This window comes from Bos javanicus, chromosome 24 (genome assembly GCF_032452875.1).
Source record: "Bos javanicus breed banteng chromosome 24, ARS-OSU_banteng_1.0, whole genome shotgun sequence".
Lineage (NCBI taxonomy): Eukaryota > Metazoa > Chordata > Mammalia > Artiodactyla > Bovidae > Bos > Bos javanicus.
This window is the reverse complement of record NC_083891.1, coordinates 60,981,930-60,999,577: the sequence shown is the minus strand read 5'-3', so window position 1 is coordinate 60,999,577 and position 17,648 is coordinate 60,981,930. Positions and strand designations below refer to the sequence as shown.

The window sequence follows — 17,648 nt, the reverse complement described above, 5'->3', positions numbered from 1 at the left end:
ATCTTAGTCAACCAGGATCTGCATAACTTTAAAAAAAAAAAAAACAGGGTGTTTATCATACTTTTAGAACATAAAAAGCAATAAAGATTCTTTCTAGTGTCATCCATTCACGTTACGACATGAGACAATGTTTCACAGAGACATTTTGTCTTCCACTTAAATTTGTAACAGGCCATTAGCCAAGACTTAATTTACCATTAACTGTAGTGTGGGTTTTACAGCCATGGATAAAACAGTTGTTTTTGCCTATGTGAACACTTAAGAGTTGTGTTTCCTCCTAGTCCACTTAAGAGGTTTTTAAAATCTCCTCCACCAATGACAATTCAGACAGTAGACGGGCAAAGTTAAGGCCAACACCCTCAGGTTATGACCATTCCTCATCTTCCGAATTTTACATTAATATGTCGGTTTACGTGACACCAAACTAAGAGGAAGTATCTCGTTCTGGAAGATAAAGACAGCACCTCCCATAAACCTCACAAATCCAAAGAAAGCAAAACCCTCGCAGGCCTTACAGAAGAAATGAGAGACTGGACTTTCAAGAGTTCTGGAGGTCCCTGCCAGGCTCAGAGCAACCTTGAACGTATGCGTATTTGCCACTTAAAGAGAGCAAAATTAACATCTGCTTAACCCAGAACTTAGATCCTCACAAATGATGATACCCAGTGAAGCCCAAACGATCCAAACGGGTAAAAGGCTTGGTAAAAAGGGTTGGTAAATCTTAAAGAAGTATCTGGAATTACTAACCCTAAACTTAGTCCGACTAGACTTTGTCCTACTAATAACTGATGATTACTTCTGCAAACAGCTCCGGAGCCCAGAGTCATGGCAGAGCCTGCCCCCGCTGGCCCTCCATGACGGCTCAAGGCCCTTCTGGGACACACAGCGTGGGCCAGGAGCCTGGCCTTCCCCGTGACTACCGTCATGGGTGAACCGCTGCCTATCAGAACATTTTCCACCTTTGTTGTCTAAACACTGGCTCACTTGTTTCCACAAACATGCCCTCAAATCTACAGGTATTTCAAGGGATCCTAGAAAATTAAAATTGGTTATCTGTGAATCAAAAATACATGTGACATGGTACGTACTCAGAGTAATTATGGGATTGAATGAATGAGTGAAAGTGTACAGTCTGCCAGTGTCACTGAGCAACAGCATAGCCCATCTTCCTTAATGAGCCCTAATTACCTCTAATTAACATTTGTGGCAATTTACTAGTTCTAAAAATAACGGCACCAAACTACATCTGTAGAACATCTCACAGTTTACAAAGCACTTCCACGTGTGTTATCAAATCTGAACCTCACGAAGGGCTCCAAGACAGGTTTTTTTATCACCTCTTCTCTCTCTAATAAATGAGGCTTAAGGAGAGTAAAGGGTTCATCATAGACCTCACATCAAGAAAAAAGGAGCCGGCGGTCAAGCCCAGGTCTTAGCTCCTCCATCAGCGCTCCTTCCAGCCTCAGACCCAGGGCCTGGGTGACACGGGCCCTGCCGTCCTAGGTACTTGCCCTCACCCCATTTGATCTTAATGACCCCATGTGGTTCAAGGTCGTTACCTGCCTCCACAAAACAGGAAAGAGGGAGCCAGAGCTCCGGGGTCAGGGCCACGGTCAGAACGCAGGCCTCAGCTCCAACTGCTTCAGAGTGCACGCTCCCCAAACGCTGACCTGCTCCAACTGGCCCCCGAAGGTCATTAAGGACAAGGTTTTCACATTCAGCAAGTCAGGCTATTACATACTGCTAAGTGCTGAGTCCCTTCAGTCACGTCTGACTCTTTGCAACTCTGACTCTGTAGCCCACCAGGCCCCTCTGTCCACGTGATTCTCCAGGTAAGGATACTGAGACTGGGTAGCCATGCCCTCCTCCAGGGGATCTTCCCAACCCAGAGATCGAACCCGTGTCTCTCGTCTCATTAGCAAATGGGTTCTTTACCACTAGCACCACCTAAGGAAGCTGCTGGCTTGACAAATCCAGAGTACTAAATAAACTGCTCTATTAACTCAGTCTACCTGTAACCCTCCGGTGGTAACACTGTCCGCCTCACTGGGTTGTTATGAGGATTAAATGAGCTCGTATTTATAAAGCACTTAACACAGTGCCTAGCACATCGTAAGAATGATATAGATGTCTATCAGTTAAAAAACAAAAAACATCAACTGAGGAAAAGTGACAGTTTAAGTCACTAATGAAATACTCTATTCTCCAATAAAAGGTGTGTGGACAGCTTGTTCGCTCCTACTTCCTTTCTTAAACAACATAGGCTGAAATAAACAAAACTATAAAATACCACAGGAAAATACGGGACATTTATTTTAAACCTGCCCACCCCTCTTAAATTTTAGGATGCGGAGGCCTTCCTATGCATGACACGGAAGCCTGAATGCCTAGAGGAAAAGACTGACGTAAAAGCACCAACAGACAAAGAAAGCAGCGACCTGCAAAACAAAGTTGGTTTCCCTAGCTATACCCTCCCCAGAAGCAAATCTGTAAGGCAGAAGGAAAAACACAAGCAACAAATAGAAAAGGGACAAGGGACATGAAAACGCCATTCACAAGAGAAATAAGTCACCAACTAAAACATGGGGGAAAGAGACCTACATAATTAAGGACCATGATTTTTTAAATGGAGATCCCCCCCAAGACTATCTACCCCACCCACGCCCTTCAACCCACAAATATACCCACCACCTCCCATTATTCCCCCCACACTCAATGGAAAACGTGTGTGCGTGTATCGTGTACACACGTGTGTAAGGAAGAGTGCACGTCTCCTCCAACTCCAGAGGTGTCACCCCCCCAGGAGAGGCGCAGCCACCGCACAGACCTGCACAGCAGCTCCCTCGGCCACGTGCCGCCGCAGAGACTATCCAGAGAAACGCCCCGTTTCAGATCTGGAGGACACAGGCCGGAGGCATGTGTTTTCACCCGTCGTACTTCTGCGCTTGACAAAGTTCCCTTTCCAACAGTAAGAAAGAACAGTCATCTCTGAGGAACTAACGGACTCCATAGATTGACTTCCATATAAAACTTGTCCTCGGGATAAACGAGTATCTCGTATGCTCCTACTTCCTACTTGGAGAGGCAGAGGGCGACCCCGTGCTGTCTGTCCAGTCACTGGTCCTAATCTACTCCAGAAAGGTTCTCTGCTTTGGCTGGCAACCTCAGGCTGACTGCATTAGGTCCAAGGACGTTCCTTTCTCCATGACAAAAGGCAGGGGGTTCGGCTGTTTTTAAACCCAAAGATAGGGGTTGCTGCTGCTGCTAAGTCGCTTCAGTCGTGTCCGACTCTGTGCGACCCCAAAGATGGCAGCCTACTGGGCTCCCCCATCCCTGGGATTCTCCAGGCAAGAACACTGGAGTGGGTTGCCATTTCCTTCTCCAATGAGAGATAGGGTTAGAGAACTTAACACAACGACAACATTTAGCCCTTCTAATCTGAAGGACAGACCCTCCAACGGAGCCCCAGGATGTTAGGAGCTGGAAGAGATCATACCCTATTCTACCCCAGGCTCCTCACTCACTGAGGAGGAGCTCGGAGCCCAGGGCAGGTTAAAATGGACGCCCACAGGCACAGCGAGCTTCCCCACTCAGACTTGTTTCTCTAAACTAAAGACCCCAGCTCAGGTCACAGCAGCCAAACTCCGAAGCCCTAAGACGTGGCCCCCATTCCAGTACGAGCAGTGTCCGCCACTCACTCATGTCTGACTCTTTGCGACCCCATGGACTATGGCCCCCCAGGCTCCTCCGTCCATGCGACTCTCCAGGCAGGAATACTGGAGTGGGTTGCCATTCCCTTCTCCAGGGGATCTTCCCAACCCGGGGATAGAACCTGGGTCTCCCACACTGCAGGCAGACTCTTTACTGTCTGAGCCACCAGGGAAGCCCAGCCCCACTTACCAGGGAAGCCCATTCAGGTGCTAAAGTATACCCAAAAAGCTCTCCCAATATATGGTTAGAAACAAAGAAACAATTCCTTAAGGATGTATTTCTCATACATGACAATAAAAGTCAAAAACTGGTTCTGTTCATAGAATCACACTCTTTGGACCATGTGTCAGGAGTGAGCTGACTGTAAAACCCAGATAATTATTAAATAGGCAGTGGAAACAAATACAGTTTGTACTTTCTTTCGCTGTATTTAAAAGCATGCCTGGTATCTGAAAGAAAACTCAAACATTCTAACATATTACTAACGGAGGTTGACACATGAAAACACACTCTCCACCTGCTCTTCATCAGATGTGCAAGCCAGCAGAACCAGACACCAACAAGCACGAAATTCTTCCTGCTTGAAAAGAACGTGGGGCGGGGGAGGCGGGACAAAAAAATCAACCAATTCAAATTATCTCAAATTTCTAGTTTTTCCCATTCATTATTGACACTGTCCAAAACAAAATTATTGCAAATTTTATTCAAGTATCAACCAAATGCTTTCGTGTAACATTAGGGGGACTAATTTACTTCTGCTGCTGCTACTGCTGCTGCTGCTGCTACTGCTGCTGCTGCTGCTAAGTCGCTTCAGTCGTGTCCGACTCTGTGCAACCCCATAGACAGCAGCCCACCAGGCTCCGCCGTCCCTGGGATTCTCCAGGCAAGAACACTGGAGTGGGTTGCCATTTCCTTCTCCAAATTTACTTCTAACAAGCTTCATTTCAGAAAATACATGTCAAAAATCCTGGATCCGGGGGACTTCCTCGGTGATCCAGTGGTTAAGAGCCTGCTCTGCGGTGCAGTGGACGGGGCTTTGATCCCTGGGCGGGAACTCAGATCCCACGTGCCACAGGGCAATGGAGCCCACGTGCCTACCACAGGATTTCATATGATGTGACGAACATCTTCCGTACTACAACGAAGGCCTGATGCCGTCAAATAAACAGCTTTTTAAATTCTGGATTTTTTTTTGTTTTGCTAAAGTATCAACATCTACAAACTTACAAAATATGTATAATGTATAACCAAAATATTTCACTCCAATAGAACTTCTAAGTCCCAAACTCTGAAGTCACTGGACTTGTACCTTAGTAAGACACTTTATTATTAATACATTTTACAATGTATTAAAGCAATCTCAAATGTAAAAATACAACAGGGAAACATTTCAGCATTAATGTGGCATTATGGGATGGTTATGCTTTGCTTCATTTAACATACTAAAAGGCATACCAGGCATGTATTTTATATATATATATAAAACAACACCATTCTATCTCTAAATTGACATGTAATTACCCTTCAGTAATCCAGTAACCATTACTATTCTTGATTATAAAGTACAATTATCACATAACTTGAAAGAGCTGCTATTTCTTAGTTGACCAAATATCCTAATGTTCTTTAATCAAACTATCATTAAAGTCTATTTTTTCCAGGCCCTGGAATTTCAATTTATGAAAACTTTCCAAAGCCTAGAGAGGAAGTTTCATAACAACCAGTCACACAGACTTAGGTTATAAGCAGCTAATACGTCTAAAGAATCCATATGGTCAATTTTCTTTGGTTTTACTTTAACTCTACTGTCTTTAGAAAACCAAAGGCAAGTATAAAAGTCTGCCCAAGAAGCACAGGGACCTGAAGCCAGACTCAAAACCTCTCGTCAGTGTTGTCCCTGAAGCCTGGAGTGCAGTAGGTTTTAGAAGGTGAGACTTTCAGAGGAAAAAAAAAAAAAGGCTTAATTTACCCAGACTATTTTGGACGTTTTAATAACATTTCTTTCTCTTTTTCAAAATGTCAGCATCTTTAAAGAAAAGGCTTTTCTACTGAGTGGCTTCAGGGTCTCTCAACTGTCACAGCACAATTAAACCCTTCTCCTGTCCAGGTAGACTGAACCGTGTTCAACCCTGGCACATAATCAAATCATTAAATCTGAGACGCCTCATTTGATAGATGCCTCATTAAATTCATCTCAAAGTTGAGGTAAGAGATGCCTGTGAAAAGGAGGGGGGCACACCTTAACTCCTAAGAAAACTTTGAGAGAGGATCTCAAAATCCACACAGAGCTTCATTCACGTGAAGGTATTAACACCTCCAATCTCCTGCCCTGGGAGGTAGGCAGGTAAGTAGGCAGGGGTGTGTGGGTGTGGGTGTGTGTGTCCTGGGAGAGGGCTGTGTCCTGGGAGAGATGTGTGTGTGCATTTAACACAATCCCTGGGGAAACAGGAAGGAAAGCCGAAGATTCAGGACACACACCATCAGCTGCTTCACAAAATTCACAGATTCAACTCAACAAATGTTTAAACTAAAGTGCCAAGTATTATACGAGCCTTGGATCATACACGACCTCAATAAATGCTATGTTACCAAGAAATCAAATTCAGCATTCTATAAAGAAAGAGAACAACAAAATAAAACACCTTACACTTTAAAAAATAATAAGAATCTTGGGGAAATCAATCATTTAACAATCTTACAGATACAAAAAAGAAACTTCATAAACTTATTTACACTCATCTCCTTTCCCTACAATTAAAACACACACACACACATCATTTTAGGAATAACTATGAAACTTAGGGAGAGTACTTACTCTCTGGCCCTGTATAATACAGAAATTACAAAAACTGAACAGCATAGTGACATTAATAAAGCACTATTGATCACTAAAGTACAAATAAGTTTACTTCAAATAAAAGATTTGTGCAAATCTTTCATGATAGCTATTTTTGACACTTAAAAGCTATGTTTTAAAGGAACTGAAGTGTCACACCTCCATCTTCAGAACTTATCCACTTTTCAGATCAAGTGCTAATACTCTATAGCCAGTGACAATTTTATGGTTTAACAACTGAGACATGCTCAAGCAAGAGAATCAAGAACCATTTGGTGAGCTGTATTTCACACCAACTTGAATGCACGTAGGACGATCTGCCCCGGGACACTCGGAGCCCTTCCGTGCTCCTTCTGTATTGCCCCTCACTGTCCAGTCTTGCTTCTTCATGGTAAAGGCAGCGTGATCAAAATAGAGCCGTCCACATTTTACAAGGAATACCACTTGGGACTAGAGGATACTATCACCTCATTACCAGCAAAAAATTGCGTATTTCCTGAATGCTTTTAACCAAGTTAAAAATCCAAACATAAATGAGATCGATTCATGGAAAGTGACATGAATTTTAAGACAGAACGGGCATGCTCTCTTAGCTCTGCCAAGAGCTGAAAAACCACAAGCAAGAATCAGAACTCTTTACAGTCAGCTTCTCTGTCTGAAAAGAGGATTGACACTGACTCCTCCCTAAAAATGCTTCTGAAAGGACACGAGATAATTTATGTGAAAGCTCTTTTAAGATTTTTGAAGATAATAAACCCAACATATTAATAGATGTTATCAAACCACAGTTAATGAAGGACAAGACAGCATGCACTTTACATCAAAAACAAGTATAAAATATAAATGTAAAAAACAGAGTTAAGTCCTTTGTTCTTAAAAGGAGCTGAAGCACACGCTGGTGTCACATGTCCTACCACGCTACTCAACACCGCTGTGATTACAGCAGCAAGACACTGCTCGTCAATATTGCAGCTTAATGCTGAACCACCCCGCCTCGAGTTCACATAGGAAACCATGTAAGGTCTGATCATTCCCAGAAGAGAAAAGGAAGAGAAATAGGAGCGGGTGAGAAGTCTCTTTTCCAGAGCAATCCCAGAAAGCCACACATAAAAATATCCTGTCCAAGGTTCACCAGGCACAGTGGGAGTGCTCTCTGTTCTGTCAACATCCTTTCCCCGTCACAGTCTGAGCTGAAACAGCGAGATGACTAACCCAAAAAGGCAGAAGAGAGTCAATAATATAAAGAAATACCATGTAACACCGCCCTTGATCAACGACTCAGGTGCCCCCAGGGAGTCCAAAACACAGCCTGATTACCGATGGTGAGCAACATAAATTCTTGAATTTTTTTTTCCACCTAAATGTACTCTCTGTCAAGTAAAATTTAAGATGGTTGATCTTAAAAGCAAATTAAATGTTAATGTACCTAACAGACTTAATACTTCATGCAAGTTATTTCGGATACAGCCACAATTAATTTTTTTCTCATTTTAAGTCAGCTAAGAGCATGGCTTCTTGAGAGGAGCAGTAACGATTTTCAAACTAAAGTTTCTATCACAGCTCTGCAATCACAAAGAACCCTGAGTCCAAATCCTTTCAGTTCATTAAAGACTTTCATTTTACTTTGCCTAAATAAATATTTAAATATTAAAAAAAAAAAAAAACCACAAATGGCTTCCAAAGCCTTTTTGAGAATCACTTGGGCCAAGTTATAAACACTAAAATTTAATTGAAAGGTGACCTCAAGAGAATGAAGTCTCCCCCAACAAGAGCTTCTAAAAAAAAAAAGCAACTGATAAACAGACAAACTATATAAACAACAGGTAACGAGCTCCATTTAAACACAGGAAAACGTTCAGAAGCCTCCAAAGGCAGCTTCCCAGTCTACCCTTAACCCCAGCCACACATAAACACAGGGACGCAAAGCGACAAATGTAAAAGTAAGTTACATGCAAAATTCTAAGAACAAATGTGGTACAAACACCCACTCAAAGGGTCTCCTGTGAAACAAATGTTAATTCTCTTCTTGAGGAAAAGAATGACTACTTTCTTGTTGGGTGTCCTACATTCCAAAGGGGTAATTTCTGGGAATCTCCTCCCAGCTCAATGCAAACCTCCATGACATGTGAAGTCTTGATAATGTTCCTGTGATAAGCGAGACCACCTTATAACAAAGCCCTTTTGTTCATCAACAATTACATTTCCTTGCAAAGGTTCAAGATTGTTCTATGGCAAAGAACAGCAAAAGAGATGTTTGATATATTAACTTTGGCTTAAACTCAATTTTGTATAAAATGTGCAGTTAGACATCTTGATCAGGCACCTTCCTTCTAGGACTCCTGTATACAGGCTTCATTTTCAAGAATAGGCTGGATGCTATGTGTGGCTTCCCCATTTTATTAGCTACCTTTACAAGCGTATACACAGAGGGGTATATGTATTTATGCTGTGCATACTACAGCAGAGCAAGTTAAGTTTAGAGTGAAGTAACAATTACTGCTTTTCATGAAGAACAGAACAAAAAGATTAAAATGTGCACACCAGAAATTTGAGATTTAACCAGAAAGATAATCTGTAAACTTTACACCGAGATAAGTTTAAAAAACAAAAAGAAAGAAAAAAACACCTATATATCATCCACTTAGAACATTTCAGACACACTTGAAGAGACAATCAAGGGGAATCAAAGATTTAAATGCCATGACTAGGACACCTAAAACCCTTCCCATGGACATTTTTCATGATCAACAACTCAATCATGAGGAAAATGAGGCATGCAGAGCTCTTTCCATGCAAAATATGTTCAATATGTTCAAAATATGCTTAACACAGCCCTTGCTTCTTTACACACACACAGACACACACACAGGCATTTACCATTCTCATGTTAACAAAACACTCATTCCAAGCATGATTATCATTTAACGCTTTCATAAAATAACAGTATTTTATAAATTACATGAGCCGCAAGAGAGGAGAATTTAGTTGTTGCTCCCACATTATAAAAAAAAAAAAATATCACCTATTTTCTAGGCCATAATCTTTTTAAAGACTTGTCATCCGGTTGGGACATTATCTTCAGGTACTGCAAATGCTATTGTACTACGATACGGTTTTCTTTATGAGGCCAAAATCCATCAGAAATCCACGTGAATTGCAGAAAAACCTCAATTAAACATAAAGGAACATCTCGCCAGGAATGCTACCAGTCTTGCATATCTCAGTGTAGGAGTAAAGAGCTCTTCATTCAAACTGGCTAAACTGCAACTACAACACAAGAGTGGACCAGAAGCATGAAGGTGGAGGGAATGGCTGCAGAGGATGCGATTCCAAGCCTGACTCTCTTTCCACCACACCTACAGCCTAAGCGCAGAAGTAATTTACTACTTTAGTAAATTTGGGGAAGATGTAACTTCTTGTCTAACTATTACACTAACCTTGTTTTAAATAAAATTCCTTGCCACTAAAACATGATTCTTCAAACCAGCAGAGGAAAAGGACATAAAGAACTTATTAAGCTCAAATATATAGCCAGGACCCATAGCTCCCTAATTTAGCACCAGCCAACTCTTTAAAAGAGAAACACTAGTCACCCCTGGTCAAGAACTTGATCTAATGTATCAATTCTATCCCAATGAAAAAATTTAAGATCTTTAATCTAGAAATGAAAAAGGATGCGGAGGATTTTAGATCACACTCAGTGAGAGACGACAATCAAAAGTCCTACTGTGACCCCTATGTATCCCTATTGGAAGTCACATTGTCAGTTCTGGCTATAAAGGTTAGAGGGGAGAAACTGAGAGAAAGAAATAGGCAAAACCACTTCTGATGCAAGAAGTACACTTGCAGAGGAGACTGAAATAAAGCCAAGAAGCGCTAAGGAAAAGTATCACTAAAGAGGATCGTGGCTGCCGGGTTCCACCGAGGACCAAGTGGGTAAAGGACAGGACGGGGAGCAGGAGCAGGGCACCGGCCGACCCGGACTGAGCTCGGGGCGGGCGCCGCCGGCCGCGCACGGTCGCACGCAGGCCGGGTGCTCCGGAACGTTTCCCGCGGTCCTTTTCCTCCGCTGGTTTCACTGCACGTGAAGTTGCCCTGAAGCCCCAAGCCCCGCAGCCCGAAGGCGGCACTGGCACTGCGGGGCTCCTCTCAGGAGCATGTGCACCCGGGGCCCCGCCGCCTGCCCCGCGCCCGCGGCGGGAAGCGCTCGGCTCGGTCCCACGGGTCGTCCGCGCGAGCCGCGAAGGGCTAACAGAGCCCCGAGGGCGCGCGCGGCGCGGGTGCAGGTGACCGCCTTACCTGCGTAGAAGCGGATGAGGCAGCCGACCTCCGAGTCCAGGCCCTCCTCCTGCACCCTCCACAGCGCCCCGAAGCCCAGCTGGAAGAGGTAGTCGTTCTGGATCTGCAGCGGCTTCTCATCCGCCTCCAGGCGCCGCGCGGTCTCCCCGTGCAGCTGCACATACAGGGTGGGCGGCGGGGGCGCCTTCTCCGCGGCCGCCGCGTCCCCGTCCGGGCTCTCCTCCGCCGGCCGATCGCGGGCGGCGCCGCCCGAGGCCTCGACGCCTCTCGGGGCCGTCGGCGGTGGCGGGGAGGCGGCCGGGGAGAGCGGCCGGGCGCCCGAAGAGCGGCCGCGTAGGCGGGGCTGGCCCGGGTCAGCCTCGAGCTCCTCGGATGACGACGAGCAGTAGGGATCCGGCCGGCCCGACGCGCCCTCGGGGCCCGGGCTCGGCCGGGGGCTCTCGGGCTCGGGGGCCGGGCCCGCGCCGTCCGGGGCCCGCAGGGTGCCCAGGCTGCAGCCCGCGGGCGCGGGGCCGGCGCGGGAGGCGCGGCGCGGCGGCGGCCCCCCGACGGCGGCCAGCGCGGCCTTCCCGGGCGGCGGCCCCGCGGGGCCCCGGCCCGGCACCTTCAGCACTCCGCCGGCCCTGGGGCCCGCCTGCAGCAGGCGGGCGGCCACCTCGCCGGCCGTGGTGTCCAGCGTGCAGAGCACCGGGCGCAGGCGGCTGGCGGCCGGGTGGCGGTCGAGGACGTGCACGCAGCCGCGCTGGAGCTGGTGCCGCACCCAGTCCCGGTCCGACGGCTGCAGCGGCAGCATCTGCCGGGGCCGCGGGAGCAGAGCCCGGCGGTCCAGGCTCCGCGAGCACGGCGGCGCCGCGGCCGGGCCGGGGGCGGGGAGGCCGGCGGGGCGCGGGGCGGCGGCGGCGGACGCGTTCCTCTTCAGCCGGCTTCTCCTCAGCAGCAGCGAGCTGGCGCCCGGCCCCGGAGCGGCCCCGCCGGCGGCGGGCAGGGGCGCCGGGCCGCGCCGCCGCCTGCGAGCCGCGCCTCCCGCCCGGCCCGGCGCCGCGGTCAGCGCGGGCCCGGGGCCGCCCGCCGCGGCCCGGCCCTCCGCGCGGGTCTCCGCGGCCGCGGGCTCCATGGCGGCGGGGCTCGGCGCGGCCCCGGTTCGGGGGCCGGCGGGCGCACAGCGAGCGGGGGGCGGCGGCGCCGCCAGTGGCGTTCGCGCGGCCGTTCCAGGCGATTATGTGGCTGCTCGGAGCGCTCCGTCGGCGTCTCGGTGTTCCATCCCGCGCGCCCGCCCGGCCGCCACCGCCCCCGGCCCGCCCCTCGCCTCGCGCCGCCTAGCCAGCCGCCGAGCCGGCCTCATTGAATATTAATCGCGCGCCGGGAGCGCCGGGCGGGAGGCCGGCGGGCGGCGCGCCTCATGAATATGCATTACCCGCGTGACAGCGACCCCGCGGGCGGGCGCGCGGGGCGGGGCCTCGGGGTAAACAAGCGTGACGGCGTTGGGGGGCGGGGCCGCGCCGCCAGGCCCGGGGGCTTCCTGCGCGGGCCCGAGAGGGGAGGGGCCGAGGGACGGGCGGCGCGCGATGCCACCTGGGAGTTGTAGTTCCAGGCCGCGGTCGGGCGTCCCCGAGGGGGCCGTGGCGAACTACAAGTTCCAGAGATCCTCCAGCACCTCCCCGTCTTGCGGCCCGCCGCGGGCCCCGGACAGTGGGTCTGGTGCCCTCTGATGTTGGAGTCGATGCTCAGGGATGTTCGGTTTGTGAACTTGTAGTTACCCGCCAATTCCTGCTCCCCGAGGCTTTCATTTTCCCCGCTAGTTGAGACAGGGCTCAGACTCCAGACGGCACGAAGGTCCGGGCGCTCGGTCTTCCCCTCAGCACCTATGAACTCGCCCGGAGGCAGTCGTGCCGCCCCGGCCCGGCCCTCTGCAGCTCCTGTGTGAGGAGAACGGCCGAGAACCGGGCCCTCTCCCTGCTCAGCTTGAGGTCCACAAGGACTGAGGACACAGAAGGCGATGGGAAGCAGAGGTAACGCTGGAATGGAGACACGTGGGACAGAAGATCCGGGCCCTGTGTTCTCTTTTAACGTCTTCCCTTGGTTTTTCCTTCAATATTCAGAAAAAATTATATTCTGCGACCACAGTGTTAGTCGTGCCGTAAAAAGTTGTACTTTCTTGTCGATTAAAACAATATTGTAGGCTGGATTAGAGCAGTTTACTATTTAAAAGAATTTGGTAAACCTTTTTAATGGAATTACCATTCCTCCGTATTGTTTCAGAAATCTGGATTTTTACATGTAAGACTTCTACAGCTGCAAACAGTCGCGGGCCTGCTTAACATCAATAAAGTTACTAAACCTGGGGGTGAATTGAGGGTAGGGGGTTTGAGGAAAGAGGAAGGAGAGAGAAACAGAGGCAAGAAAAACTGGAACTTGTAGCTGAAATAATAGAAACTAATAAGGGCAGAGAAAGTTGTACTTGGGTTATCTACACAGTTTCACTGAAGAGTAGAAGTTACAGGACAAAAAAATATTATCTTGACTCTTGAAATTCCTGTAGATGACTTTTTATATTTTTCTTTTGAATTATTACCTCTTGGCCTCATGAAACATGTTTATTCCATTTCAATTCAATCAACAGCTCAGAATTACTTTTGTAAAATTAGGGAGAATGCAAATTTTTCCGAGAGACATAAAATACAATTAATTTAACAAACAATTATAAACATATACCAAGCAGTCTGTTACAGCAGTGGAATAAATCAGACACTGCCCTTGCCTTTACAGAGTTTATAGATTAGAAACAAAGAGGTTCAACAGGTGAGAGGGATGTGGAAGAGGGGAAAACACCAGGCATCATGGGAAGAAATAAAAATGAGGGAACTGACCTAGTCTAAGGAGTCCAACAATACAGACCTCACTTTGGACGAAATTTTCAGAAACAAATGAAACTGAGTTAAACTTTAAAAACACGTTAAATTTCAGTACTAAAACGTGGACTATTTACATTTCTGTATATTTTTTAGTTCCTTCATGGATTCCTCTAAGCCTCTAATTTTTTGCATATTAAGAAATACATATTAACTCTCATATATCTGCTTTCTAGAGTTATGTTTATGTAGCTAAGGTAATAAACTCAAGGGGAGTTTGTTCCAGTCAGAGATACCGTCACCCCTGGCCCAGGGTCCATGCACGTCCTCTCGGTTACAGCGCTGTTCTTAATCAGCTGTGGGCCTTCTGCAGTTTGACAGTCACCACCACTCTGCCTTTCTGTCCTTTAGGAACTGTGTTTACCCCTTGAAGGTATATGTAATCAAAAACTTCCCCCGGAAAAAAATTAAAGAAAAAGCATTGGCCAGAGAATTTAGTATGCAAAGCACTGGAGCAGGAAGAGGTTGGAGAGTCTTCTTACCTACCTGCCAGACGTGGTGTGAAGGGTTACTAACATTGGGAGGAGATAGGGGGCAGTGAATTATGGTCAAGTATCTCAAGGTGAAGAAAAAAGAAGTCCAGTCCAGCCTCAAAAACAGTGGGTCCTTTTTGTTCTTTTGATGAAGGGAGGGAGAATGAAGGACATAATTTTTATGTAGAGAAACTGCTTCAGGCATAGTGTGTATAATCTACAAGAGATCATTTCCCATTGTATCCAAAAGCGTAAAAACCAGAGGGAGAGCAGAAGGGCAAGGGTCCACGGTGTGACCCATCCCTGGTTCTGGGGGTCCTCAACCTCCGGGGTCTGATGCCTCATGATCTGAGGTGGAGCTGGTTAATAATAACATTAGAAATAAAGTGCCCAGTAAATGTAATACCCTTGAAGCATCCCGAATCTACCCCCCCTACCCCTGCCCTAGTTCATGAAAAAACTGTCTTCCACGAAACCCATTCCTGGTGACAAAAAAGTTGGGGACCGCTGCCTGGTTCCACTTCCAAAGCTTCAATAAAGCGACTGAACTTGCGGGTGAGAGGAGAGAGAAAGAAATAGGAGTTCGTAAAGCATAGACAGTACCCTGAACACGAGACCAACTGGAACCTCAGAGTTATAATAAGATGGTGATAATGACAATGAAACTTGGAGTTTGCTAGTATCATGGAACATCCCCCAGACCATATGAGCCAAGCCATGCTGTACAAATTCTCTGAATGAGGAAAGGATTTCAGTGGAGAGCAAATGTTTTCCAGATACCCAGGAAATCGCAGCTTTTCCTACTTAACAAGTAGAATGGGGACTAGGACAGTATCTTGAAACCACGGTAACTCACAGATGCTCCCCAGCCCTCTAAAATGTCCCACATGTACAATCTAATACACAGTTGTAACAAGCCTCACTTTTCAAAGAATCACAACTTCCAATGTGAAAAGATAATCCCCCAAAGAAACAACAGATGTAAAAGTTGCAAACCCTGATGCCAACTTGTTAAAATATTTTCACAGCTAAGTATAGAAAAAGAGAATGTAATTTTCAATTTTTCTGTTACAATTTATTTTATGCTGTGTGATTGATAACTGACTTGCTGTGTTTTGCATCTAGGTTAATCCTGTTTGCATCCTTAGATCCAAGATAAAAAGAAGCCATCTTTGGAATTTTTTTTCTAATACAAGCAGTTAGAATCTTAATGGAGGCATGAATTGATAGAGGATGGTTTCACTCTGAATTGTTAAGTTCTCAGCTGTGTTCAGAAATAAACTCAGAAAGATGCAACATACCATGTAATACATTAGTTAGTACAGGATGAACAGGAATCTAATTATAGTTTCACATTTGTATATCCTTTGAGCTACTAGTGTTTAACCGTCCCTAGATTGCTCACTGTTTACTCGTTCTCTTTTACTACGATAGCAAATAACTACTCAGTGCAGTAAATGGGCCCAGGGTAGCCAACCTGAATCCACATGTTCCCTGCTCACTGGCAGGGTGACACCTCCTCAGCTCTCCAAGGCTTCACCCATGCCTCGCAGACTTACCACGTGAGCTCTTATCAAGATTGTGCCTGGCTCTAGGTAGCCTACTTTATGCATACGGCTTGGTAACGTTTCAGATCTTAGTGCACGCTTGTTTGTCCCCTAATTCTTTGTCTCTTTCTCATTCCTCACAGAAACAAATGAGATGTGTTTCTTCTTGTCACAACAATGAAGTATTAGAGAAAAAAATTGAGGCCATGGAATCCTACCACTTCTGGTAACAGTATAAATTACCTGGGACATTCATTCAGCAAGTATTTATTAAGCTTTTAAATGTAGGCATCATTTACCCCGCCCCCAGTGAATAGTATAGACAAAAATACCTTCCCTAAGAAAGTTTATAGGCATTGTCATTTTTTTTAAGCTTTAGTTAAAATTGACCTACTTTCTTCTTTTGTAGAGATGGTTTTTATTTCAGGCAAATGGGATATATGAAAACCTAGGTATATAAACTATACATTAGACTATAGATATTTCTTCCCAAAGTACTTTATTCTTTCTCTTATATGACTCATCAGACAATTGTTTTAAATACTGGGGTCCTATAATATTGATACATTTAAATATATTCATTGTGAAAATTGATGCCCAACTTTTAGAATCCTATTTTGGGTTCTAACAGTAGCCTAATACTTCTTTCAGTGAAGATTCACATCTAACAAGTATCCTTCCTACAACATTCCAAACCTTTTCCCCCTGAATCTTCCACAACTAAAAATAAAAAAGTATCCTCCAGAGATAGGGGCTTCCCAGGTGGCTTGGTAGTAAAGAACCCCCCTGCCAATGCTGGAGACGCGAGAGACCAGGTTCGATCCCTGGGTCGGGAAGATGCCCTGGAGAAAGACATGGCAACCCACTCCAATGCTCTTGCCTGGGGAAGCCCATGGACAAAGCCCTGGCGCGCTACAGTCCATGGGGTCACAAGGAGTCGGACATGACTAAATCGACATAGCACACACACACACACATCTTCCAGATGATTCTCCTATACTTAGAGGCATTAATTATACCCTGAGGAATCGGCATGGGAATTCTCTTTTTCTGCCCCAGAATAGATTATAGGAGACACACTCAATCCCTAGAAATCTTGTTGTTTTCCCGTTTCCCACCAAATCCACTGAGCTGGACTCCTAGATATATTTGTTTCTTACAGCTGCCATAACAAAGTACCATGACCTGGATGGCTCCAACAACAGAAACTCTTACAGTCTGGAGGCTGAAGTCCAAAATCACGGTGTTGGCAGGATCGTGCTCCCTCTGAAGGCTGGGGGTTGGATGAGGGATTCTTCTTGCCTGGTTCCGCTCCTGGTAATTGCCAACCTTCCTTATCCTGAAGCTGCATTACTGCAATCTCTTCTCTCTAGTGTCTAACAGCATATTCAAAAGCAGAGACATCACTTTGGAACAAAGGTCCATCTAGTCAAAGCTATGGTTTCTCCAGTAGTCATGTACGGATGTGGGAGCTGGGCCATAAAGAAGGCTGAGTCCAGAAGAACTGATGCTTTTGAACTGTGGTATTGCAGAAGACTCTTGAGAGTCCCTTGGGCAGCAAGGAGATCCAACCACTCGATCCTAAAGGAAATCAACCCTAAATATTCATTGGACGGACTGATGCTGAAGCTCCAATACTTTGGCCACCTGATGAGAAGAACCAACTGATTGGAAAAGACTCTGGTGCTGGGAAAGATTGAAGGCAGGAGAAGAAGGGGACAAGAGAGGACGAGATGGTTGGATGGCATCACTGACTCAATAGACATGAGTTTGAGCAGACTCTGGGAGATGAAGGACAGGGAAGCCTGGCATGTTGCAGTCCATGGGTCCACAAAGAGCCAGACACGACTGAGCGACTGAATGACAACAAAAA

General features: G+C 46.5%; 1 protein-coding gene across 4 annotated transcripts in view; it reads right to left on the bottom strand.

Moving 5' to 3' along the window:
• Positions 1–12,055, bottom strand: part of PHLPP1 (PH domain and leucine rich repeat protein phosphatase 1) — a 219,374-nt gene extending 207,319 nt beyond the window's left edge. For all 4 annotated transcript variants that reach the window (XM_061400373.1, XM_061400374.1, XM_061400375.1 and 1 more), the window contains exon 1: positions 10,847–12,055. In XM_061400373.1, the coding sequence (XP_061256357.1) occupies positions 10,847–11,960 (1,114 nt within the window). In that variant the 5' untranslated portion in view covers positions 11,961–12,055. The remainder of the gene's footprint in view (positions 1–10,846) is intronic.
• Positions 12,056–17,648: the final 5,593 nt, after the last annotated feature.